This window comes from Chenopodium quinoa, unplaced genomic scaffold (genome assembly GCF_001683475.1).
Source record: "Chenopodium quinoa cultivar QQ74 unplaced genomic scaffold, ASM168347v1, whole genome shotgun sequence".
In the NCBI taxonomy this organism is placed as follows: domain Eukaryota; kingdom Viridiplantae; phylum Streptophyta; class Magnoliopsida; order Caryophyllales; family Amaranthaceae; genus Chenopodium; species Chenopodium quinoa.
This window is the reverse complement of record NW_018744020.1, coordinates 123,994-151,728: the sequence shown is the minus strand read 5'-3', so window position 1 is coordinate 151,728 and position 27,735 is coordinate 123,994. Positions and strand designations below refer to the sequence as shown.

The 27,735-nt window shown below is 34.2% G+C and overlaps 1 protein-coding gene and 1 long non-coding RNA gene across 3 annotated transcripts; one reads left to right on the top strand and one right to left on the bottom strand.

Moving 5' to 3' along the window:
• Positions 1-12,771: 12,771 nt before the first annotated feature.
• Positions 12,772-13,985, bottom strand: LOC110690224. Of its 2 annotated transcripts, none has more exons than XR_002505041.1 (4): positions 13,765-13,985; positions 13,227-13,465; positions 13,094-13,147; positions 12,772-13,016 (listed from the first exon to the last, which is right to left on the bottom strand). It is a non-coding gene; the product is annotated as an uncharacterized LOC110690224 (long non-coding RNA). The 2 variants fall into 2 exon arrangements; XR_002505042.1 differs by having other exon boundaries at positions 13,227-13,377.
• A 4,893-nt stretch (positions 13,986-18,878) lies between these two features.
• LOC110690223 (protein LIGHT-DEPENDENT SHORT HYPOCOTYLS 10-like) lies at positions 18,879-20,089 on the top strand. Its single transcript, XM_021867058.1, has one exon. It carries the CDS (start codon positions 19,173-19,175, stop codon positions 19,854-19,856), a length of 684 nt encoding a protein of 227 aa, XP_021722750.1. The 5' UTR covers positions 18,879-19,172; the 3' UTR covers positions 19,857-20,089.
• Positions 20,090-27,735: the final 7,646 nt, after the last annotated feature.

Genomic DNA, 27,735 nt, shown 5'->3' with positions numbered 1-27,735 from the left:
GGGGGACCGGCTGAGTGTCCTAGGTAGTGCCGAGTGTGTGGATTGAGAACTCATTTTTATTTCTAAAACTATGTATACAGGCGGAGAAAGAATGTATACAAGTCAAAAAAGAGAAAAGCTAAAATGGTACAGGCGGTTACCTTACTTTAGCTCTAATTAATCTGAAAACAGCTACAGTCGGTGAACCGGGTGTTACAACGTTAGCACACGGGAATCCTGAAAACTTTGACGTAGACGGAGGCAAAGTATCTCTCTCTAAAAGCTCTCACTTTCTCTCTCTAAAAAGTCAAATGAAAATAAGGTGAGAGAAAAAGGGGGAGGTAAACTTCTATTTATAGAAGGTGAAAACGGGGGAAATACCTGTTTGAAATTTAAATTTTACTATCCGTTACTGTTCACCTCTAATAGGTGGACACGTGTCACAGACCCCACGTGATACGCACATGACCCCTGTTTAGGGTAAAAATACCCTAGACACGTGGACCAATGAGAGGAGGCAACGTGGTGAGTTCAGGATGGCCCAAGTGGCCCAATATCCTCTTGACACGTAGCCCCCTTGGATAAGCCTCTGAAATGGCGGCCTTCAAGAGCCCAAATCCCTAGGAGCGCCGTAAAGCGACGCAGCCCACTAAAATCTAGGTCAAGTGACCTAGATAGGGGTACATTCTCCAAAGACCCTATAAATAGGGAGATATTTCCCCATTTTGGGGACACGTTCAATCATTTATTACACCTACATTCTCTCTCATCAGAGAAACACCTGAGCTTGGAATCCAAGCAGATCCCCACCTAAATTTTTGTACTCTTTATTCTTTTTCAAGTTACTAACTTGATCTTCGGAGGCAGAGCTCCAACCATCCGGAGTTTCCGTTGTTTTGCAGGTACAGCTCAGCCGGACCAATCTTTGTGACGTAACTCTCCCGAGGGACAAAAACACCCAAAACACAAAGCATTTAAAATATCAACACAACTTGAATACTTTCAAAGCCATCTATGACATAGGCATCGAGATCGAAGATGACCTCGCAAAGCAAAAAGCTAATAACAATAGTAACCACAGTGGCTAGAAAGGAAAGAAGAACGATGATTCTTCTTCTTCCGAAAACGCCAACTCTAGTAACAATGTTAGTACCTATGATATTAGTGAAGTTTTAGCCATGGATAACCAAGGATCTAAGAAGCAACTAAGGAAAGACTTCACCCGCATCGGGATGAGCTACCATACTGCCTTCGATCGACTCCATGTCAAGGGACTCATTACTCCCATTGGACCTATTCAAGATCCTGCACTTGAAAAGAGATTGCCTAGTTGGAATCCAGATGCACATTGCAAATATCACCAAGGAAGGGGTTATACTACTGAGAGCTGTTGGACGCTAAAGGAGACTATCCAACATTTGATCCATAATGACAAGCTTCCCATGCCTCTAGCTAGCAAGAAGAGCGAGTGATGATAAAGCAAACGACACAAGACAAGAGGCGAGCTTCAACGACAAGATTTCGTGACCTCCTTTTTCTTTTTCTTTTATTTATCCCTTCCCCAATAAGTCTAGTATAAGCACCTTTCTTTTCCCTTAGATTAATTTTGTAGATTCTTTGTTTTTCCCTTTTAATAAAATGAGCATTTATTTTCTTGCATATGATCATTTCATTACATTGCAAAAAAAAATAAAAAAAAAAATTCATGTCGAATTAAGCACAAGATATACCAATGATTTGAGGCACCTCTGGTAGCCATATCATACCTTTCACCCTATCAAATATACAATCCCTTTTTTGATAAACCACTTGGAGCTTCGTCTAACGATAGACCTTTCATTTTTCAACCCATATCTACCTAACCTTGGGATGGGATGGTGTGCAACTTATGCAATTTTCAATTTCATAAAAAGCTTGAGTGACTTCAAAATATTAAAATTGCAAAAAATAAGAAAAAAATAAAATAAATAAATAAATAAAAGTGTACAAAAGGGCAAGTTTTCCAATGTCTTTGATATGAAAATGTCTTCGAAATGAACACGTCTCAGATTGCAATTCTTATCGAGTGCTCGGTACCGTGCCTGAGAAACATGAATGCCAAGTGAGTGATAGACTGCATGATCGAGATTTCCCACACTTATAAAAATAAAATAAATGCTAAAGCAAAAAAGAGAGCAAAAATAAATAAATAAATAAATAAAAAAGAGAAAGAGCTCAACTTAAGAATACAAAGATTCAAAAGCAAGGTTTCACACCTTGGGGGCTTATCTAGGGTCTTGAGCCTTTATCCCTTTCTTCTATAACCTTTAGCCTAACTACGTTACAACCCTTCAAAAGATATTTTTGAGGTATACACACTTGTGCGAGGTTCGGCTAGAGCTACGTTCGGCCTGATTCCTAACGGATACGTAGGCAACCTCACATCGAGGTGCCGCCGTAATAAAAATGCATTCACATTCACACATCATGATCATATCAAGGGATCTCCTATGCTCATCCCTATTTACTTAGAGCTAGACTTGGGGGCTTGACGCTTACATCATTAGCTTACCTAGCCTAAGAGTCACCATCATTTGACTCTTCTAAAAATAATATCTTTTCACACACTTAGCTCTTGCGGCCTAACTTTAGAATCACTTTCACACACATCACGGATACATGACCAAATATACTTCCCTTAGGAACCCTTTGTCATGAAATCTAAACACAACATTGAAGCATGCCTTGTCATATCAACATCATTTATCAATCATACTCATCATTGCATTACAAAGTACGAAGTACTTAGCCTCCGCACCTAAGTTACCCAAATACTTTCATCATGGAGTCAACAATTGATATAGACTAGGATGAATTAATCCTTGAACCTTGATAGATATTATCAAACAACATTTGACTAAGCTCATTCAACATGCATTCTAAAACTTCGATTCTTTTTCGCGTCTTTCTTTTTCGGGAGAAAGTCGGTACCATCCACAAAAATGACTAAAATTTTTTGCTTTCTTTGCATTTTCGAGTCACGCGATTAAATAACAATGCACACACGAGTCATGTACACATTGAGTCATGTTGTGTTATCACATTGAGTCAACATTATGCACACACGAGTCACATGAATTGAGTCATCACGTTAAGTCAATTTTATACCTTGATTCGTATCAAGTCAATGAGTCATGAAACACTAAACCTTAGGTCAACCGTAAGATAACTAAAGAGATTAGCAAAGCCCTATAGTCAAAGATATAAGTGTAGGTGCATCCCAGCAAGCAAGAACATTCCCGGATTTTTTCAAAGATGAGAAGAATTTGAGCAACATTACATGGATTAGTAAAATTAAAGATGAAGAGCTTTAATTTACAAAATATTTCAGCGGATTTGGTTAAAAGAAAATGACCAAGTTCAAAGTTCGAAGCGAAATTGAGCAACGAACAGCAGCAGCGGGAGCAAAATAAGGAAGACCCGATTGTCGCCTGGCGACAGAGCACAATCGCGGCGCCAGAGCTCTAAGCCACTCAGAACGGTTATTTTGACCTAGTGTAGCAATTTTCGGGTTCCTTGGTACGCCAGTTATCCCCTAAAAGAGATTTGACATGATTGAGTAGTCAACTTGATTACAATCGCAAATAAGTGATCGACCTGATGAAAGATCGTCTCACTTAGCTTAAAGCGCCTAAACATTGGCTCATCGCAAAGGCACCAAGATAATGGTTCATAAACAACACAAGCACCGACATACAGGTTCACAATTCAAAAGCACCGACATACTGGTTCAGAAGCACCGACATAATGGTTCACATAAAGCAAAAGCATTGACATACTGGTTTACAAGCAGCAGAAGCGCCGACGCACTGGCTAAAACAAGTTTAAGCAAGCTTTAAAGATCGACAAGCGTTGGTCTTCGGTAATTTTCTTCGAAATATTATCGCAACAACTAAGGATGACTTCAAGTAAAGTTATTTTTTACATCATTCGCTAAGATTGTGGAGGTTATCACCAAGATTTGAGAAGATAACACGAGATGGGCGGTCTTCGACAGCATTCGCTAAGATTGTGGACGTTGTCACCAAGATTTGAGAAGATAGCAAGAGATGGGCGGTCTTCGACAGCATTCGCAAATACTGTGGAGGTTGTCACCAAATATTTGAGAAGATAGCACGAGATGGGCGGTCATCGACGACATTCACTAAGATTGTGGAGGTTGTCACCAAGATTTGAGAAGATAGCACGACATGGGCGGTCTTCGACGGCATTGGCTAAGATTGTGGAGGTTGTCACCAAGATTTGAGAAGATAGCACGAGATGGGCGGTCTTTGAAGGCATTCTCTAAGATTGTGAAGGTTGTCACCAAGATTTGAGAAGGGCGGTTCGTGATGAGGCGGTCTTCGACGACTTTTGCTATGGTTGGGAAGGTTGTCACTATGATTCAAGGAAAAGGCGCGAGATGTAGCAGCATTGATTGACAGCGTTCCCTAGCTTGTGGAGGGTTGTCAACAACAACAAAGCAACAACAAATCGGTTACTACAGAGACGTATGCTCGACGGTGCAAGATACGCGTTTCTTAACTCTCTTATCTGTTTTAACTACTGCTAATTTGCAGGTATCGGCGTTACAAGAATGATTTAGGATCGTAGAACGTTCTGAATCATTCTTCGTCCCTATCGCTACTTTGACTTTTGTTTTCGAAACTTGCGTTTCTCCAAACTCACTCAAAGTGGGGGCTTCTGTAGACACCCAAATGTGTCTCCCCAAAACCAAACCCAGTGATGAATACCTTTCATGTCATTTGATTATCGAACGAGGTGAAAGTGTGAAAAGTCTAGTGGTGAGGACGTTTTAATTAAAATATCTCTTCTTTCTGTTTTTGAAAATATTTCTTTTCTTACCCTATTTATGAAAAACGTGCATTTCATTTTTTTAGGCCCATAATAAGGGTCCAATAATGGTGTATTTGGATGGGGCTTGAAAATACCTTTTCAACGATATATTATAAGCCCAATTCCGATGAATAATGAGGAATTTATGGCCAAAATACTAAACTGGGCCCAAACCGGATTTTACCAACGGCCCAATGATCATGTGGAGGGTCCAAAGGTCTAATCCTATTCCTAAACTAATTATGATTAATTAGAAGCTTCTATAAGTTTTTAAAAGATTTTAATTATCCTTTTTGAAAAGATAAGATTAAAAAATTGAGTTAAATAAAAACTTTCCTTTTATAAAAACTTTCGTTTTTTAAGGAAAATTTGCCAGGAATTAATACGACCTTTTAGCGATCTTCCATAAATAGAACGACCTTTGGATTATTTCAAAATAGAACGACCTTTGATACACACTTGCCATAAATCGAACGTGACCTATTGGTAACATGTTTAGAAGGTTACCAGTGACACGTATCACAATGTCGTTGGTCAATTTGTTTAACATTTTTTTTTAAATTTAAAATAAAAAAATACTTAAAACTAAATAAGAAAATAGAAAAAAAAAAAAAAAAAAAAAAAAAAAACCTCCCCCTTGCAGCCACGTAGCAGCCACTCGACCACCATCTCTTCTCCCCCTCTCCACCCCCGGCCGGCGGCCTGATCCCTCTACCCGGCGACGGCGCACCTTTCCTGACCCAGATCTCGAGCCTACACGCCCCTCCCCTTCCCTTAATAAACCACCTTCCCTCCACTTTATAACCCCCTCCCTCCTCTTGAAAACCCACCTCTCCTCACCGCGCGGCCGACCGGCGCCCCAACCCTTTCCTCTTTGCCGGCGAATCCATCACGCCCCTCCGGCGCCCATCTCCAATCCATTCCTCCCCTGAACCACCACTCAAAACCTTAAAATCGAGTGGTGGTTTTAACCTCATTGAATTTTCAGGTGGTGGTTCAAGGGGAGTGGATGGGTGGTCGGAGTCCGGGTCTGGGTCAGGAGGGTACCGCCGACACCAGGTATAGGCTCTGGCCACCGGCGGGTTAAGGGATGGGGATAGTAGGTGGTGGTGGGTGGCTGCCGGGAAGGGGAAGGGATTTGTTTTTTTTTCCAGTTTTTTTTTTTTGTTTTAAATTTTTCAAAAAAATTTTAATTTAAGTTTTAATTTTTATATAATATTATTAAAAGAAAAATGTTAAAATAAAATAAATAAAGTTTTAACCAATCACAAGTGTGACACGTGTCCAAAGTAACCTGTGAAACAAGTTACAGGTTTTTTGGTCTATTTTCGACAAATGTATATCAAAGGTCGTTCCATTTTGAAATAATTCAAAGGCCATTACATTCTTGGAAGACCGCTGAAAGGTCGTATTATTCTTGGCAAATTTTTCTTTTTTTAATCCTAATTCTATTCGAATTTAAAGATGTTCAAAGACAGTCAGATATTAATTTTTTGCCTCATAATCTATATGCAAATCTTATATGGTTGGATAGATCTTGAAATTATATTTCCAATGATATATTATAATATTAACTCCGAGATATAACGAAAAAGATATGAATGAGATATGAAACTCTATCCAAAACTGACACTGTCCTACTATTTCGGCCATATCTTTTTATCTACAAAATAATTCGATTTCAATTTGGTTGGAAAGTATACTTCAAGAGATTTCCAAGGACATATTATATTCCTTATTTGGACTTTTGAATCAAAAGATATGATAAAAACAAAATCCGCAAAAACTGTTGTCCATCGAGTTTTATTTCGATTCGGATTCTTTTCTTTATTTTTCGACTCTCTTTTTTCCGATAAATAGAGGTCATATCTCCCCTTTTTCTAATCATCAACTCTCATCAAGAATTTCTTTATTCTCTCTCTCTTTCTAGCCTAGCCTTTTACAAACACAATTCCTCATACATTAGCACTAGACATACCTAACATTGTTCGAAGTTGCCTTCGCCCTAGACGTGAAAGGTTTGATTTCTGAGGGTTTGGTCCCTAATCTATCTTTCAATTATTTAATTTAATTCTTTAGTTTAATATTTTCCTTGAAGTTACTAACGTGTGTATTTTGTTATTAGAAAGAGATAAGAGGCATCCAAGTAAGTGCTTTAATTGTTTTATTGATATTTTGATATAGAAATCATGTTTAGGTTATTATTTTGATTCCTAGTTTCATGTTTATGGTAATTTCTAATATCAAGTATGATTAAAAGAATGTTTCCTAGCATCATGTCTAGGGTAAAGAATAAGTTTCTTAAATCAATTATGATTTTTATGATGCTTCCTATTGTCTTTCTTAATATTCATTGTTAGTATCATGTTAGGGTTAAAGCTTTGATTTTTATTGTTTATTTACATGCTAGGGTTTGTTATTAATCTTGTTAGTATCATGCCTAGGATCTTGCTATTAATATTATGCTTTAACATGATTATGATGATCATGATTATTATTGTTATTTGTTATGATGATTATTATTATGTTGCTTGATGTTGATTTATTATTGTTATTGCTTGATCATGCCTTATATGCATGTTTAAAGGGAATTTAGTACTTGTAATCACGCTTATATAAGATAATTAATAATCTTGTTTAGGGTTAATGTGATTATAATTCAAGGGATCGCCAATAATAGATTTATTTGTGCATTAATATTCAACCAACATAGATTAAACAGGTTTAGGTTAATCTATTGATTGCATGTTAGTCAGAAAGCGCACATGAATACGAGAAGAATAAAGTAAAGGCCTATTATTAGGGCAGGTTCAAGGTTGGATTTGTACCATCATCCCCGAACACCAGTCATGGTTCCAGGCCTATTGGAGTTAACGATCTCTGGATCGTTAAGGGGTGTAACCTTCACCTCGTGAACGGTTTACAAGTTCCTAAAACTTGTTGGCGACTCTTTTGCTCTAGCTTCCTTCCCTTTGGACGCCACCATGCTTAAGTGTATGATCACAGTGGGGTTCAAGTTTGGGGTAATGCTTGAAATATTCCATACAGGGATCTTTTTCCTTATAAATAGGGTCGTATTTCCCCTATTTTATGAATCAACAATTCATAATCAATAATTCTAATTCTCTTCTCTTTCTTGAGTAATAGCTTAATCTTTCTCCCTCTTTTTAAGCCTTCCCTTTTCAAATAAAAATACCGCACTCACGAGTGCTAGATATACCTAGCCAAGTTTGAAGTTGTCTTCTTCCTAGACGTGAAAGGTTGATAATTTCTGAGGGTTTGGTCCTAAATCCCTATTTCAATTATTTAAATTAATTGTTTGATTTAATATTTTCCTTGAAATTACTAACCTGTGTCGTTTGTTATTAGAAAGAGATATGTAAGAGGCCACAAAGTAAGTTATTTTAATTGCTCTATCTTTAGAAAGCATGTTTATGTTTTATTATTCCTAGTATCATGTTAAGATGTTATTTATTGCTTTCTAGTATCATGTTCAGGTTGCTTCTTAAATCTTCAATCATGTTAGTATCATGTTAGGGATAAAGATTTGATCTTTATTGTTTAGTGACATGCTAGGATTTGTTATTAATCTTGTTAGTATCATGCCTCGGATCTTGCTAATATTATGCTTTATTGAGATTATTATTATGATGGTGATGATTTGTTGTATCAATATTATTATTGTTGTTTGATATTATTATTGTTATTGCTTGATCACGCCATCTCTTGCAGGTTTAAAGAGAATTTGTATTTGTAATCATGCTTAATAAGATAATTAATAATTTTATTTAGGCTAATGTGGTTATAGTTCAAGTGATCGCCAATAATAGTTTTATTTGTGCATTAATATTCAACCAACATAGATTAAACAGGTTTAGGATTAATATATTGATTGTATGTTAGTCAGAGAGCGCACATGAATATGATAAGAATAAAGTAGAGGCTTTATTTTAAGGCAAGTTCAACGTCTTTTATGTTGGATTTGTACCTTCATCCCCGAATATCCAATCATGGTTCCAGACCACTATGGAGCTAGCGATCTCATGGATCGTGAAGGGGTGTAACCTTCACCCTGGTGAACGGTTACAAGTTCCTAAAATTTGTTAGCGACTCTTTTGCTCTAGATTCCTTCCCTTTGGACGCCACCATACTTAAGTGTATGATCACAGTGGAACTCAAGTGTGGGATGCTTGAAATTATTCCCTACACAGGGCATTTTAGTCTTTTAGTTGAGGGTATCAAATCTGTTATGACAGCTGTTCTCTGCCAGCCACTTAGGTTGTTAGAGGGCCTGGATTTGTAAAAGATTCTTAGCTGTTTTCTTATTTTTGGTGTAAAAAAGTTGTATTTTTTCTGACTATATATCAGGTACAATGTATGCTGTTTTTGGCTAATGAGAAAATATATCAGCTATTTTCCTCTCTGCTATTCCTTTCCTTCTTTTTGTCATCCTCTTACACACTGATCTTAATTACTCTTTATACTTTCATTGCAAATATTCATATTTTCAATACTAACCGTGTAATTGATATATGTGAAATCTAATAATTGTTATCCACTATCTTATTTCTAATGTTAACCGTGTAAAAGTACTTAACATAAGGTGATTCTTATGTAGTCTTATAATTTTTTACTACCACAATTTTTTAAAATGGACGATAGAGATTATTTGTTTTTCGATTTTTTTATGGGTAATTTTAATTAAAAATATTTTTATTGATTATTGTAAATATATTTATATCTTCTAGAAATTATTTTTTAATATTTTCGAAGGATATTAAAAAAATTATATATAAGAATTAAAAATATTTTTTTAATTATAATTACTAATTAAAAATAGGAAAAATTGCCCTGATTGATCCCAATTTTGCCCGTCCGCCAATAATAATCCCTACTTTTGATTATTCACTATCACTCCCAACTTTGTCTTGGATTAATTTCTATTGCACCCAAATGACTTGGAACCGGTTGAACAGGTAAATTTTGCTGACTTGTGATTAGTTGCACATGTGTCGCAACCTGATAATAATAATAATAATAATAATAATAATAATAATAATAATAATAATAATAATAATAATAATAATAATAATAATAATAATAATAATAATAATAATAATAATAATAATAATAATAATAAAACCACAGCCACTTCAACCACCACCACCACTACCCTCAATCCTGCTGGAACCCTAACCCCAACCCTCAATTCCACCAGAAAACGGTCGGCCAACCTACGACTTCCACCAAAAACCACCGACCATCCTCCACCACCCATCCCCGACTCTTGAAACCACCCACATAATCGATTTTCATGGCTGATTGTCGGGGAAAGGGGTGAAACCGAGGGTGGGGGAAGGGAAAGGGGAGGACTGGGCACCATTTTTCGGCAGCGAGGGAGGGGTTTTCGGGGGCGGGGGAAGGGAAGGATGGGTTTCGAGGGAGGGGGAGGACTGGGCGGCGGTTTCCGACAGCGGGGGAGGGGAGGGGTTTTCGAGGGCGGGGAAGGGAAGGGGTGGGTTTCGAGGGATGGGAGGGCTGGACAGCGGTTTCCGGCAGCGCGGGAGAGGGTTTTGGGGATGGGGTCGATTTTCCGGCAGGGTGGGGTGTGGTGTTTTTCGGGGCTAGGTGTGGTGGCAGCTGTTGGGCATGGGTGAATTGTGGGTTTTTTTTTTAAAAAAAAAATTAATCCAATTATAGGATGACACGTGTCTTGTAACCTGTAATATTAGGCTGGATGACCGGTTAGGTGCAAAAAAAATTAATAGGGTATAAAGTTGGAAGTGATAATGAATAATCGAAAGTAGGGATTTGTAGACATCTACTTTTGGCCTCCTGTCCCGACAGGAAGTGCAATGACGATAAATAAAACCATTTTCTTGTTGGATCGAAGTGAAGGATACTTATGGATAACTGGTTAAGCCACAAAACACAAAATACTAGCCCAAATTAAAGGAAAAGCCAAAACAAAGGTCCAATTAACTAAACCCGATCATAATTAGGCTTAAGCCTGTTCTTAAACCCTAATAATGACGGATTTGGGAGCGCCTAGGTTAAAACTTAGTGCTGCCGCAGAAAAAGCCGCGCGCATCTCACAAAGTCGCGCTGGGCTGCCGCGCGCAACTAATTCAGTTGCGCGCGACACGTTGCGCTGCAGAAGATTCAGAATTATTCGAAATTATACGTAAAATATAAAATCGAATCTTACCATAAAGCCGCGCGCAAGACAAATAGTTGCGCTGCACATAGCAGCGCAACTTTATAACTTGTGCTTGGATGTCGCGCGCAACTCTATTTGTTGCACGCGACACCTGCTGCGGCAGAATGCTCGAAGCCCTAAACCTAATCATTCCCTATAAATACGAGCTTAAACCGAGGCTTAAACACATAGAAATTAACCTAAAAATCTGGCGAAATAACTTGTGAACTTGTGCAACCTAGCTCTCTTGTCCTAAACACTCACCCTTTCGATAATTTGTTACTACGGTGGAGGTTCCCTAACAAGAAGGAGTCCATAAGTGTTCTAAACGGAGATCTAACAAAGAGAAGTGGTAAATTTCCAAGCACTTAGTTAAATCACCTTCTTGCGTTATTTGATCACCTTGTTTAAGAGGACTTTAATTAATTAATCAGTGTTGTTTGATCACCTTTAAAATAATTAATAAATCAATTCCACATAGTATCTTGCGTTAAATAAAGATTAGAATTTAATTAAATAATTGTTGGTTGATCACTTAAGCCAAGGCGAATCTTGTTTATTTTCTTGTCCTTTTCACGAATTTAATTAAATAAGGATAACGACATTACGATGTAATTCCTACGTGAATTAATGTTTGTAAATAAAATCAACTAACATAGTTTTAGGAATCACGTTGCATACATTATTTGGTGATGAAATTGTAAAAAAGGAAGAGTTATTAGAGGTCGTACTAGGGCTAGGATGACGATTCCCCTCTGAAAGGAACGTTATCTTAGTACCCTCGCTCCCGAACTCATTTCTGGTTTATAGACCAATTTGGGCATGGGTAAACTTATGATTTGTGCTAATTATTCCATGAACTCCACATGGAAGAAAGGCATGAACGAGGTTTATGAGTTTTTCCTAAAACTCATCGGCGACTCCTACTTGTTTCTTACAAAAAAGCGTGATGATAGAATCAATTCTAATTCAAGGTCCCCCAAACAGTTAGGAATTCAAATTCTACTACACCTTAACAAGTGTAAAGTCCTAGGCTTTTAAGTGGCCAAGGGAATTTAAGGAGAGTACCCCTTACGATGGGATCACCCTCCTTACAGGATTGTTATTGGCGGACATGGAAAAGCTGAGATTAATGGTGGTCATTTTTCCTTAAAAATATATTTAAAAAACCAACAATCTCAACCGTCCATCATAAAAAATTGTGGTAGTTAAAAGTCATAAGACTACATTAGAATTTTCAAACTAACATAACCTTTTTTCGGGAGCAAAAAGGAATAGTTATACTGACATGATAAACATAAGAAATATTTGTCAATTACTACCGCAAGTTAATACCACTTTGTAAATTAGTACCGCAAATTAAAAAAGTTGTGAATTACTACCGCAAAATTTTTTAAGATGTTGCGATTACTACCAAACCCCCATTTAACCCAACTATGACGTCATTATAGCTCTTTAAAAATTAAAAATATTCATTTAGCCCCTTTGTTTCTCTCTCCCCTGCTCATAAAAATTAAAAAAAATATATGGTTTTAAGAAGGCAATCTTCTGCTAATTCTCTCTCCCCTGTTCAATAATGTACTTTGTTATTGTAATACCAAAAAATTAGCTATGTTAGGAAGTTGTATTGTGTTAAAGGTTTGACTTTGTATCACCACTTAAGTTGAATAAAATGGTTTCAGTTCTACTAATTAAGTATTAATTTTGCGTGCATAACATAACAGCATAAAGTGTACATTGCATTGCAAAACAACTTCAGTTTAGGTACATCCACCAGTACTTTGTGAAACAAAATGATAATTGTTCATGCAAAATAAGCATAGTGGTTAGTACTTCATTACAGACAAAATGCTAGCAAGGCATTAAACTAAATAAAGGTCTTAGATTTTGTTTATTGGGTGGACTGTGATCCTCTTCCACGACCTCTTCCCTTTCTTCTACCCCCTCCTCTAGTGTTAGCCCCCTGCAAAACACAAAAAAAGTTAAAACCTGTGTGATATGCAAAGAATGAAAATATGTGAAGCAATCACATAATTGTACCTGTGAAAGTGGTGTCCCATCTGAACTAAACAACACTCCAACTCCTATTGGGACCTGTGAAGAACAAAACAACATTGTTAGGGTCACACTCATCAATAGCAAGATGCATGGTTAAAATAAGTAGGATTTATACCTTAGTCCTGCCTCTGCCAGTGCCTCGTCCAGTTCCTCTCCCTCTTGTTCTCGGACCTGATGCAGTAGGTTGGCTAAGAAACACACCTTTTCTAGCAGCTGCTTGGGTTACACCTCTTGCACCTTGGCCTCCTAAGATCACCCTCCCACCCCTACCATTTCCCCATTGTTAACATGCTTGAAGGAACCACCATGCCAAACTTTTATACTAACCGTACAAAAAACCGCAGACATAATTACCTAAGCATATACAAATACACACTTCACTTTTCACTTCCAACAAAAACACACATCAACCAACTATATCAATATGATTCAAATTATTAAAATCAACATAAAACATAGCTATCAGCCCTAAATTACTCAAATTTTAGGCTAAAATTACAAACAAAAACAACAATAACAACAAGTACTTCATCTAACTACACAAATTTAACAAAAAAAAAATCTTTAAGCAATATCGCACTTCAATTGGTCCTTAAGCATAATCCCACTACAATCCCACCAACAAATCCCAAATTAAAAAAACAAAGACTTACCTCAGTACCACAATTTCGGCTCGAAATTCTTTAAATACCAACTTTGCTTTTGCTCACCAACAATCGCTCCAATAATCTCCGGAACACTCCAATTGCATGCGCAATTTAATGACTCTGAGCAATTTTGTGGTTAAAACGTGTTTACATGAATTGCCTTAATTGGAAAATTCAAAGAGGGATGAGAGAGACTGGGAGAGGCAAAGAGAGAGTGAAATTAATGGGTGTTTGGGTAATTAATGCCACGAAGACTTCATTTGGAGGGAAATAGAAGTCAAGGGTTGACCACCCACCAAAAGAGCAAGTCACAACCGATTAAAGGTAAAATGTCCTATTTAGAGAAGATCCTTGTCAAAGGTTATTCCGGGATAAACAAAAGGTCATAATATTTATGGAAGACCGGGTAAAGGTCATAATATTCTTGACAAATTTTCCTTATTAATACTGGATAAAAATTAGTTTTGTGGAACTGAAATTAATATTCTTGAACTAAAAGTATATTTATTGATTCTATGTTATAATTATATTTAGCCCTAAGGGCTATGTGTAACATTTTCCTTCTTTTTTAACTGAAATTATTTTTATAAGATCGAATAGAACATTTCCTAATAGTTAGTGCTTTATTTAGTTTGATTTCATATATAAAGTTAAACTTTTAGACAGACCACAAGAGAGTGACACTTGGCGTTTCAACTTTTCGCCAAGTGTCAAACGCTAAGTGTCGCGTCATGGAGGCAACAGTTAAGTATTAATATGACATGTAAGGTTTATTTTGGATATTTTTTTATGAACAAAAAAGTTGTATTTTTATGTTAGGATATAAAACTCACAGATTCTTATATGTGGTTGGTCACATCGTGTGGCAGAGGTTACTTTGTTAGTGTAATAGGGGTTACTTGGTCTGTGTTAAAGGGGTTATTTCGTCAGTGCTATAAGGTTACTTGATAGTGTTATATGGGTTATTCAGTTTGTATTATAGGAGTTACTTGGTTAGTTTTATATGGGTTACTTTGTTCTTTTATAAGTGGCTACACAGTGTGGTTGGCTAGCTACACACAAGACGGGCCGAAAAAAACTAGGATAGACATTGTAGGATATAAAAAGTTAATTTAGAGTTTTATTTTTCATAGAATTTGTATAAATTTATAGGATAAAATTTGTTGTTTAGAGTTTTATTTCCAATAAAATATCTATATTTCACAGGTACAAAATAAATTATAAGTTTAGTCAGATCACGAGACAACACTTGGCGTTTCAACTTTTTACTAAATGTCGCATCACGTACATAAAAATTAATAATTTATCAAATAAATTTATTTTTATATCATAATTTTTTTGGTGCGAATGAATTAATTCAAAAATACAATATTCATTTATAATATATTATAATCGATTGAAATAAGATACTTCACAATCTAATATGATTTCAATAATTTATATAGAACTGTCAATTGGGTTAGGTCACGGGTCATTTCAAGTCAAGTCATGAGTCAAAAAATGTTTATACTAGCCCAAAGTTTTAGGTTCAAGTCAACCAACGAACTGAGTTTAGAACAATTTTTTTTGGTTTACTTTATTTTTAGCTAATTTTAGAAATTTATAATATTTCAAACTTACTTAGCTATTTTTTTAGTTATTTTTTAAATCAAACATTTTCACCAGTATTATTATTAGTCATTGCATTCCTACTGCATAATTTAAATCGTCACAAAATTACCTCAATTCCTAACAAATCAATAAAATGCTTATCTTAAAATTTAATAGATAACACGGGCATCGCACAGGGCAGCAAACTAGTTACTTATATAAAGGGAAAATACAAGTTAATCTGCCATATAAAAGAATTTTTGTTAAACTGATGGCATTTTTGTAAATGTATTGAAAAAGCAGGGTCATTTATTCAATACTTCTGGTGAGCTGTCCAATTACTGTTTGCTTTTTGCTTTTACTGCTTGGTGAGGAAATTACGCATGTACCCCTCAACTAGTACATGAAAAGACGCATATACCCCTCCATTGGTACTTGAAAAGACAATAATACCCCATTTTGTTTATCTGGGGAATTGTCTGGGTATGTATTGCTCTTATATATATAGCCATAAGGGCTTTAAATATCCTTTTTCAACAAAAAAAAAAAAGATAATTAACATTCTTATATATCTCAAACTCTAAATTATCCAATTATTTATGGAAATTATATATAGAGAGACCTCTTGGTGCAGTGGCCCAATGGTCGTCTCGCATCTTTGAGGTGTGAGGTTTGATTCTCAACGGTCACAAATCCCCTTCCCTTATCCCCCTCTCTTCCGGCTTTGCCAATTAGACTTTTTGTGATACTCCCTCCGTTTTTAAATATTTGCTCCACTTTTCTTTTTCGGACGTTTTTAAATACTTGCTTCATTTCCTTATTTAGAAAAATTTTACAATATTTAATTAATTTATGTCACCTATTTGACCCAACATAAATCATATTATATTTATTTCATATTTTCTCTCCTCCAATTCTCTCTCCTTCAATTCTCTCCACTACTTTTTCTTTATACAAAATTTTTTATTCTTACACCCACCCCACTACCTCCATATTTTATTACTTTCTCCTAAAACTCCGTGCATGGAGAAATGGAGCAAAGTTTTAAAATACGGAGGGAGTATATAGGAGCCTTGATTGGGACCCGTAGACCTTGCCGAAAAAAATACACTGTATATATATAAAAAAAAAATCTCAAACTCTCTATAGAAGAAACAATAGCATCTCATAATCTCTCTCAAACCCTCAATACAGCACTCGTTGTCCAAGTTAAAATATACTGTTTTCAATTTCTTTTTTATTAGCTATATATATATATATATATATATATATATATATATATATTTTATTTTTTTTTAATAGCAAAAATATTTTATTAATTAAAAGTCATACGACATCTAAAATAGAGATTCGACGTTAACAAATACATAAGATATTGAATCAAATAGAATTTTCATTCATAAAAACTACGATTGTCGAGTAGATCTTGCACTGCGGAGCATCTCCCGCTTATATCGCTGAAAATTACAGCCTTGTTGGAGAGACAATCTAACGATCCTTTGTAGCCGTGAGGATGTTTTCCTTCTGATTCATCTGTTCGTATTCGAAAATTTGATAAATTTTTCACCAACGAAATAATTTCACGACAATCCATTAGATCTGCTACCATGGATTCAAAACTAAGAAATTTCTCCCTCGAAAAGAGGAGATAAACCTTGTCTTTCGAAGGAGGTCGAAAAACCCTTGTCTTTCGAAGGAGATCGGAAACCCTTTTTTCGAGGGAGAAAAGTTCCTCCCAAAAGGAGGAAGCATTATTATAAACCTAAAAAAACAATAAAGAAACAAGGATGGGGGGCTTTCCACCGATTAAAATCGATGGAAACCCCTTCAAAATTCAACAATGGAGACTAGGGTTTTGGAGAGAGAAAGGTGGAAAAAAGAGGAGAGAAATCAGGCATATATATATATATATGTATGGACATTTTGTGAGAAACTACCTTTTAAAGTATTTTTTTTGTGAGAAACTACCTTATAAAAAAAACGTTGTAAACAACTACCTTATAAAAGCTAAATGTTGTAAGATACCACCCTTGGTCGGAAAGTGAGAGTTGACTTAATTTTTCCGGCGTTGACCTAGTCATGTGCCGGTCACGTGACGTTTAATTCATCTTTCCCCATTTTTTCCCTAATTTTCCCCGAGCCTATCCATATAATACCCAAGATGAATTAAATGTCATGTGACCGGCACATGACTTGGTCAACGCCAGAAAAATGTAGTCAACTCTCACTTTCCGACCAAGGGTAGTATCTTACAACATTTAGCTTTTATAAGGTAGTTTATTACAATATTTTTTTTATAAGGTAGTTTCTCGCAAAATAATTGGTTTAAAAGGTAGTTTCTTACAAAATGTCCTATATGTATATACATATACAATACGTACGGATTAACACAATATGATTTTGTTCACAATGACACTTTTTTTTTTGCTGAACAAAATAACAAAGAGATTGCTTTCATCATCCCGTACGTGACTCTTTGCAAATACAATCTCTCCTTGTCCAATCTTAGAATATATGTGCAGTTTTTTTTTTATTTATTTAATTTTTTTGGTACTTTGCTCTATAATATTTCAAATATTGTTAACATAAATCTCTCATTTCAGATCATATACTAGTATATTTTTTTAAATAGTCATTTCATAAATCTTGAAGAATAATTTTTTTTTTAAGAAAATAATATTAAAAAAAATTGAAGTTGATAAAACATTTGAGGTCGCCAAACAAATATACAGAAAAGGGGTTTTAATTGTCTGTCATCATTATTTGTTTTAGGTTGGGTTAATTTGTTAAGTCTTATCAAATACGAAGTACGTACTTAGTAAGAGTAGTGATATACAACCATACGAGTGTTACTTTTGTTTCAAACTGTTCTTAACATTTATAACTTGCACAAGAAAAAAGTGGATGAAATAAGAAAGATAATGTAAAAAGGTGAATTGGTGTAAGAAAGAGGAATATATGTTCAGAACATTATGAAACGGATAAAAACGAAATATGTTATGAACTTTGTATCTTTCTACAGAGTACAAATTTCCATTATTCTAGTTGTGAATGGTTTTTTCTCTTTTGTATATACTATTGTCTTTTTCCCTTCCCTATATCGTCTTTCTATCTCCCTTCCTCGCATTGAGACAATTGTGTGTTGTGCGAGTCAATAGACTACTTGAAATTAAAAAGGAGAATTATCTTAATTTATAGAATAGCCTTGTCATCCCTTGTTTATTACAGGCCATGGGCCAAAAAATATATACAAATCCAATGATATGACACAAACCACCTTACTACATTAATTAAGTAATAAAGCATGGGCCAAAGCCATTCAAATCCAATGGTTTCAGATTAAGAAATTAATTAAACAAGTCAATATCAAGTCTTATCATAGGGATTAGGGACATATAACACTATAGAAAATTACTATGTAATTAATCACCCTAATCGTATGCCTAGGTTTAAGATTATAGCTCAAATAGTGCTAATAATATTCTTGAATGATTGCTTTGGCTGTGGAAAAACATAATGATAAACATTCAAGAAAAAGAAAAGCACCATTTAAGCCTAATCGTACACTTGAAAGCAAGAAAATAATGTGAAGGGGTAGAAAAAGAGGGTCCAAAACCTACTTTTTATTGGCCCCATTTATTTGCATATCTCTTTCTCACCATAATTATTTAAATTAATCTCTTTTTTTTTTTTTTCTCTCTTTTATTTTCTTCCTTCTTCTCATTTTTCACTTAGTTTCTTCAAAATTCTTCTTACTTACTACTCTCTTATATAGTTGTACCAAAATAGTAACCAAAGGTGAACAAAGGTGAAAATTCTTAATCATGTCGTCAAGCAACATGAAGGGTAAAGATTTAGTAAATCATCATCAAGGACCGTTGTCGGTGGGAGCCGGATCCCGGTCCTTGATAATTGATGATGAGGATCACAATAACCAACACCAACACCAGCATCACAACCAGAACCAGAACCTGAATCAGAATCAGAACAGACAGTCACCGGCTCCACTAAGCCGGTATGAGTCCCAAAAACGACGCGATTGGAACACGTTTTGCCAATACTTGAAGAATCAAAGGCCCCCAGTTAATGTCATGTCACAGTGCACCCCAAATAACGTGCTAGACTTCTTAAGGTACCTTGACCAATTTGGTAAAACTAAGGTACACATTCAAGGATGTGTTTTCTTTGGCCAACCTGAGCCCCCAGGCCCATGCACTTGCCCCCTTAGGCAAGCTTGGGGTAGCCTTGATGCCCTCATCGGACGGTTACGAGCCGCCTACGAGGAGAACGGAGGTCCACCCGAAACCAACCCGTTCGCTAGCGGCGTGATAAGGATGTACTTAAGGGAAGTGAGGGATACTCAAGCTAAGGCTAGAGGAGTTCCTTACAAGAAAAAGAAGAAGAAGAGAAGCCAATTGAAAGCTGCTGCAGCAGCTGCTGTTCTTGTTGCTAGTAGTAGTAATACTAGTGCTGGAAGTTCACGGTTTCCCATGCAATCTCCTTCTTGATCAATCAATGATCATATTCTATATAATATGAAGTCATAATATAATTAGTCTTTTGATCTATAAGACTATATTATATATATATAGGTAATTTCCCATCTTTAATTTCCTTAGGTTCATGTTTTTAATTTGTTTATTTCCATACATTTTGAGGAATTTTTTTGTTTTGATTGTTACATATAGTACATGTTATTATATCTTGCTATAATATATACACTACAGGAAATTGGCTTTACTTTCTCTCAGAGTCGACAATCTGATTAATTATGTGTGATAACAAATTGATTGTTCAATTTGCTACTCTGTTTCACTACAGATCAAATTAACATGAAAAAATTTAAAATAATACATAATACAATCAATTGTACACATATAATCATTTAATATTAAAAGTATATAAAAAAAAATTTATTAGATCAATCTTGTTTAGAATTTTTTATATGTAAATATGGTTAATGATTTGACTCATTTTTGAATGAGTACACTAACCTTTCTTTCAAAAAATAAATTATATATTAAGATGCCATGTTAGAAACTCAATTCCAGTTGATTAATTGGGTATATATGTATAAATTTTTTAATTAAAATTAGCATCATGAATGAAATTGAAGCTAAACCCTAGCTTATCCAGGTGATGACTAGGTGAGAGCGATGCAAAAACCCTAGCTTTTTTGGGCAATGGGTTGCTTACTTTTTACTACTAAAGACAAAAAGTTAATTTTTTTTAAAACTACTGTACATTATTAAATTAATACTGTGCTTCTTCCTTAAACATACATTTTAACAGTTTATTTTTTTTACTATTTTTACATATTCACACCAATTATTGGAGGACATGAAATGAAAGATTTTTTTTTTTTTTTTAAAATTTTTTTTTTTAATTTTTTTTTTTTAAATTTAGGGGGATTTTCCAAATTCCAATATGTTCACATTTTGCTTTTTATAGCCAATTAATGGTTGCTTTAAGGATTCTGCACCAACTTATGCCTGCCATGGTTTTGTCCATTTATATATTATTATGTGTGACATGATATGATGATCACATCATAGAATATATATGTAATATATGATTTTATTTATTTATATGGGACCTAATATCTATGATGATGGGGCGTTTGTTTGAGGGTCCATAGACAGGTTAATTTGGTTTCTAACATCACCTATTTCCACTCCATTTCTATACAGTTTGTCCTTGCTTCTTTTTTCCATTTTATTTCCTCTTTCTATTCATCAATTAACATGTTTTTTTTTCCTTCTTTGTTTTACAAGAAATTTAAAGTTTAGATTTGAGCAAAGAGTCTTGCATTGCCTCTCTTATTGTTTGAAAAGTTTTGAAAGGTGAGGTGAATCTTATTATATAGATTATATATTTTTTATGCATCAAGCTATCAACTTATTAGTTGTTGGAAATAAGAAAGCAAAACTAGAATAGGAACGTTGAATTAAGCTAATGTTATTCTCATTCAAATAAACTAATAACAAATCATGCCTTATATAGGCTACAAAATAACTGTCAAAATAAACCAAAAGCAAATAATTAGCATGCAAGCCAAATTACGTGGGTTGTTGTTGTTGATACTTGATAGTGCCCATAATTCTAGCCCACTACTATCACTACTAACTTACTAGTTTGACTAAGTAAAAAACAATATTAAACCTAAATATCTAATTAACTAACTTTGAAGCACTAACTTGAACACACCCCTTTGCTTCAAAGTTTGATAAAAATAAATTAATGAAGCACTTCTCTTCATCCATGATGCACTTCTCATCACCTACACAAATGTTGTTGATGCACATTATCACCAACCATCAATGTTTACTTGTTGATGCACATCTCACCAACACACTCTTCAAATTTTGGAGTACTTCCCTCCATGGTGCACTTCTCACCCACAACTCTAAAATAGGGTCTCTTCCACGGCCACTTGTGCCATGGTCTCTTGCTCTTCATTTTTGGACTTACAATTCTTTGCCAAATGCCCAAATTTTTGACAGTTAAAACACTTAGGTTTCCCCTTATGCCAACAATCTTTTTCTTCATGACCAATTTTGTGACAACTGTTGCATTGGAGGGACTTGCCTTTCCCCTTTTGATAAGGAGACCTTGTTAGAAATGCCTTTTCGCTCTTGTTTTCATCATTTTCGTTTCTCATGGACCTCCTTTGATCCACCGCATGTAGTGAATTGATCAACTCCGAAACTGTCAACTTTGAAAAATCTTTAGTATCTTCAATTGAAGAAAGTTTAGTTTCATACCTTTCCGGAAGACTAACAAGAAGTTTGTCCACTACTCTTTGATTGTCAAATTCTCCACCAACTAATTTGATTTGATTTGCAATGGACATTAGCCGACTCCCGTATTCTTTGACACCTTCACTACCTTTCATCCCCATAATTTCAAACTCTCTTTTAACGTTTAAAATTTGCATGAGTTTGGTTTGATGGTTTCCTTCATACTCCTCCTTAATTTTTTCCCATGCTTCTTTAGGAGTATCACAACCCATAATAGTTGTGAATATTTCATCCGACACTGCCGAATGTAGACACGAAAGTGCCTTTGCAATTTTTGCCATATCCTCATCATATTTTTTGGTTTGGGCTACGGTTGGATTTTGTGAAAGAGGAATTGGATACACATCACTCTCAATTGCTTCCTATAAACTCATGGCTTTCAAATATGATTTCATTTTTATAGCCCATGTACTATAATTATCCCCTTTGAATGTGGGAATGGAAAGTGAAAAGTTGTTTGGGGTAGACATTAGAACTCTCACGATTTTTTTTAACCTCACAAGCCCTTAGAATCAAATGGCTCTTAATACCAATTTGTTGGAAATAAGAAAGTAAAACTAGAATAGGAACGTTGAATTAAGCTAATGCTATTCTCATTCAAATAAACTTATAACAAATCATGCCTTATATAGGCTAATAAATAACTGTCAAAATAAACCAAAAGCAAATAATTAGCATGTAAACCTAATTACGTGGGTTGTTGTTGTTGTTGATACTTGATAGTGCCCATAATTCTAGCCCACTACTATCACTACTAACTTACTAGTTTGACTAAGTAAAAAATAATATTAAAACTAAATATCTAATTAACTAACTTTGAAGCACTAACTTTAACATTAGTTTTTTAAACTAATTGATGTTTCAAAATTTAATTTTTTAAATATGATATAAGCCTAAGAGATCGATATAACTTTACTATGCACCAAATAATAATGTTACTTATGTAAAATAATTAAAGAAAGGTTAATATGCGTGACACATAACACCAAAAATCTTAGCGGCTCAATACTTTTTACATAACACATAAAATCTGAAATATAATTAAACTATATAACATGAGATACAACCCAAAAACTTATATACTCAAAGTTTGGTGATGGTTGATGGAAGGGCGGCACACAATAGGGATCAGATGTGGTTTGCAGGTGGCGGGTGTAGCGTAGCATGCGGTGGTGCATAAAAAACGTAGGAGGAAATTTTTTTGGGTTAATTGAAAAATGGTTTCAATATACACAAATTTTTGTATGTGGCTAGCCACAATTTTATTAATTTTTTTTTTAAAAAAAATATCAAACTCTTCTGTCTCTTCTTTTCTTATTTTCTTCTCCAAGTCAAACCATACATCATCAACAATTATATCTCTACTCCACCCATTTTCTCTCTCCTCTTTTCTTAGCTTCTTCTTCAAGCCAAACCACACATCACCAACAACCATATCTCTACTCCACCCATTTTCTCTCTCCTCTTTGCCAAATTGTTGTAATTAAAGTCCGAAATTGTAGAAATTGGGTGTCAAATTACTGTGAAAAATTGTGATTAATTATCCTTAAGATCATCAACAACATTTGAAGTAGTGAAATCGATGAGAACCAAAGAAATGTGAGCTTGTTTTCTTCGTAGAATCTTAGATCGAACATTCTACGTCAAAAATTGTAGGGTATTACTAGTTTGGCCAGGGGTACTTGTAGGATGTTACTGGTTTGGTCAGGGGTTACATGTAGGGTGGTTACTTGTAGGGTGTTACTGGTTTGGCCAGGGGTTACTTGTAGGGTGTTACTGGTTTTGGTCAAGGGTTACTTGTAGGGTGTTACTAGTTTTGCTCAAGGGTTACTTGTAGAGTATTACTGGTTTGCGGTATGGGGCTTACAAGCAACCCTTGAATAAGCAACAAGTAACCATTTAATAAGTAATTCATACAAGTAACCTTGAAGTAACTCGTATAAGTAACCCCTGAATAAGTAACTCATACAAGTAACCCTTAAATAAGTAACTCATACAAGTAACCCTTGAATTAACCCATACAAGTAACCCCTTTACAAAAATACAAGTAAATCTTGAAAAAAAAAATACAACTAACCCCTGAAAAAAAAATACAATTAACTCTTGAAAAAAAAATACAAATAACCCCTGAATAAGTAATCCATACAAGTAACCCCTGAAAAAAAAATACAAGTAAACCCCTGAATAAGTAATTCATACAAGTAACCCCTTAAAAAAATACAAGTAACCCCTTAAAAAAAATACAAGTAACCCTGAAAAAAAAAATACAAGTAACCCCTGAAAAAAAAAATACAAGTAACCCCTGAAAAAAAAAATACAAGTAACCCCTGAATAAGTAATCCATACAAGTAACCCCTGAAAAAAAAAATACAAGTAACCCAAGAATAAGTAATCCATACAAGTAACCCGTGAAAAAAATATACAAGTAACCCCTGAATAAATAATCCATACAAGTAACCCCTAAAAAAAATACAAGTAACCCAGAAAAAAAAAATAAAAAATACAAGTAACCCCTGAAAAAAAAAAATACAAGTAGTAACCCCTAAAAAAATACAAGTAACACTGACAAAACCAGTAACCCCGTTATGCGAGTGAATAGTAACCCCGCTATATGCACGTAATCCGTTATTTTTACTGACTTGGCAGCAGGTCACACCGTGTGGCCTGCTGCACCAAAAAAGCTCTATTCAATTTATATTCTTTTCTTTGATATAGTTTTTGGTTTAAATTTATTTCATTTGACAAATAGTATTTAAAAATGAAGTAGAGAATTATCTTAGATTTGATCATGGAGTTGAATATTTAAGCTAAGATTTTGATCATGACTAACTCCACCGAGAACATTATTAATAACAAGTGTCACGGATCTTTCATTATTCTTTTGGGGTTATATATGACAACTCAAATAAAAAGTCCGCTTAAGAGTTGATGAGATTAAATTAGGCGAATGAATGAAAGATAAACCTGATGTGCAATTGAATCACTTATTAATGCCATGCATAATCTATAATAGCTCGTCTAGCTAGATGTATTATATTCTTCAAGTATGTGTAGCAGATTTAATTTCAACCAACTACGCTCCAAGTAATTCACACTAGAATGTAACTAAGAAGATCCTTAAGTACTTGAGAAGAACGACTAAGCTAGGACATTTTCTTATTAGTTGTAGAGGTGCGGAGAGGATCAACTATTTGTTAAAGGTTTGCATATTTAATATGGTATCATTAATCCACTGATTAAACCGCTACCACAATGACGGAAGTTCAAGTTTTAAAATCATATTGAGAATATATTATTCAAAATATATAAGAAAATGGCTTTGATTGTGTGATAGTTAGAAGTGATATTAAATCACATTATAATTAAGACCATTAGTTGCGTTTTATGAATTTTGTTTCTTATATATAGTAGTGGTGTAAAATTAAATTAAATGTCCAACATACATAATTTGAGCCGAATTATTGTCAAGTGTGTGATTAGATGATTAAAACCCTATTATTAACTTAATAGAAACCATAAATCATCTAGTGTCCTTATTTACAGTCATTTAGTTGGGCATGAATGTCATGTCAAAAAAATGTTGGGCATAAATGACTTGTCTAAAATGACTAGGTTATGAGTTTCGCCCTGGTCTTTTTCACCTTAAAAAAATAATATTAAGTAAAAATAATTTCAATTCAGTAAAAAATATGTTCAGTTCGGTAAAAATAATTTCATTTCAGTTAAAATAAGTCCAATTCAGTAAAATTCAGTTTTCTCATATAAGAATTATAACAGAAAATTAGTAAAGATAATTTCAGTTTAGTAAAAATGACTTCATTTTAGTAAAATTAATTTAACTTCAGTAAAAATAATTTAAGTTCTGCAAATATACTTTTGTTTCAATAAAAATAATTTCAGATTAGCAAAAATAAGGTGAAGAGAACGGGTTGTTGATGGATAGCGCAATTCCATATGGTATAATCACATAGAGATATTTAACTAGTTAGGTTGTTCTCTGCTCTTCACCTTAGGGCTTGTTCTCTTACGTTGAAATTCAGTTCAGTTTAGTTCAGTTCTTAATTTCCTTCTCTTATAAAATATTCAGTTCAGTTCAGTTCAGTTCACTTCAGCTCAGTTCAATTCAGTTCAGTTCAGCTCAGTTCAGTCAATAAGAACAAGCCCTTATTTTTGCTGAATTTATATATATCTACTAAATTTAAATTATTTTATTGAATATTATTTGAATAAGATGAAGAGAACATAATACGTCTTCGATATAGATGGAAAAATCCTAATTAAAATTCTTTTACAGAGTACAAAAATGGAATTATAATATATGCCATTTTATTTATTGTACTAGTTTTTTTTCCCGTGCAATGCACAGGTAATAAAAAGACTTGCTTGTAAATAATAAATAAATTTAATTAAAAGAAAGTTAGTTTAAATGAAATGACTTATATATATATATATATATTGAAGTCTGAAATTATTGTTATAAATTACTGTAACTTTTTTTTATCATGTTTATTTTTGAGGAAAAAAAATAAAGTTTTTGATGGAAAATTTGTTATTGTGGTTGCAACATGTGTACATTAGAGATAACTCTGTTAATTAGTTTAGTATATAGTATAGATTATCATGCATGAGTATAACATTACTCTTGCTCAATGATTAAATGATTAGCATGTCTTTCACATTGCCAAATATCAAGTTGATAAATGAGATTATAAAGGCAATACATGGCCAAGTTGTTAAAAAATGAAGTGGTATTTAATTATGATTATATACTAGTATATACGAGATTGAATAAGACCTTATTTAGTTCACCTTATTTTGGCTAATCTAGTCTGATCTAAACTTATCTTATCTAATCTTATCTGAACTCATTTTTTTTTTTCACTTATTTAATTTGATCTAATACTAACTAAAGACTTAATTCCAAATCAGATCAGATAAGATAACTGATAAATGCATGCTCGGGCTCAAATAGATCAATTTATTTTTTAATTCGATAATTCTAGCTAAAAAGATATTAAGAAACATTTGGTTAATAATATGGTCTGGATATAGCATACTAGTATACTACGGAGTATTATGGAATTAAACATTAAGAGGCTCGAAAGAATTTAGAGATTTTATTTCAGACTAGTGAAAGATTGAAGGAATTGTCGTTTGATCGAGATGAAAATTACAACGAGTAAATATATATTAGGATTCTATGTTAAATATAGTGATAAGTAATTAAATTATTTTGGGTAGACTGTTCACATACGTCAGCCTCAACCTAGAAACTAACAGCGATACTACATATGTGGGAAATATATTAGAAGTCTACTAAGCTACTAACTATAAATTGAGCACATCCTATGAGGTCACATGTAAAACTATATTGGCCTTGATCTTGATCAAAAGTTCACCAAAGTTCTTAAGTTCATAAGAGATTTTTATACTGTCTCAATTAATTATTATGTGCAACTTTGAAATTTTTACTATCTTACAGATAATACCCCAAAGTTGCACATAATAATTAATGGAGGTAGTATTACAATTATATATGCATGAGATCCTAATTTTGGTCTTTTTTTTGCGATTCCTTAATAGTATA

What these genes read in the sequence shown, in the direction of transcription:
- LOC110690223 (XM_021867058.1), top strand. Translation starts at nt 19,173, where the DNA reads ATGTCGTCAAGCAACATGAAGGGTAAAGATTTAGTAAATCATCATCAA.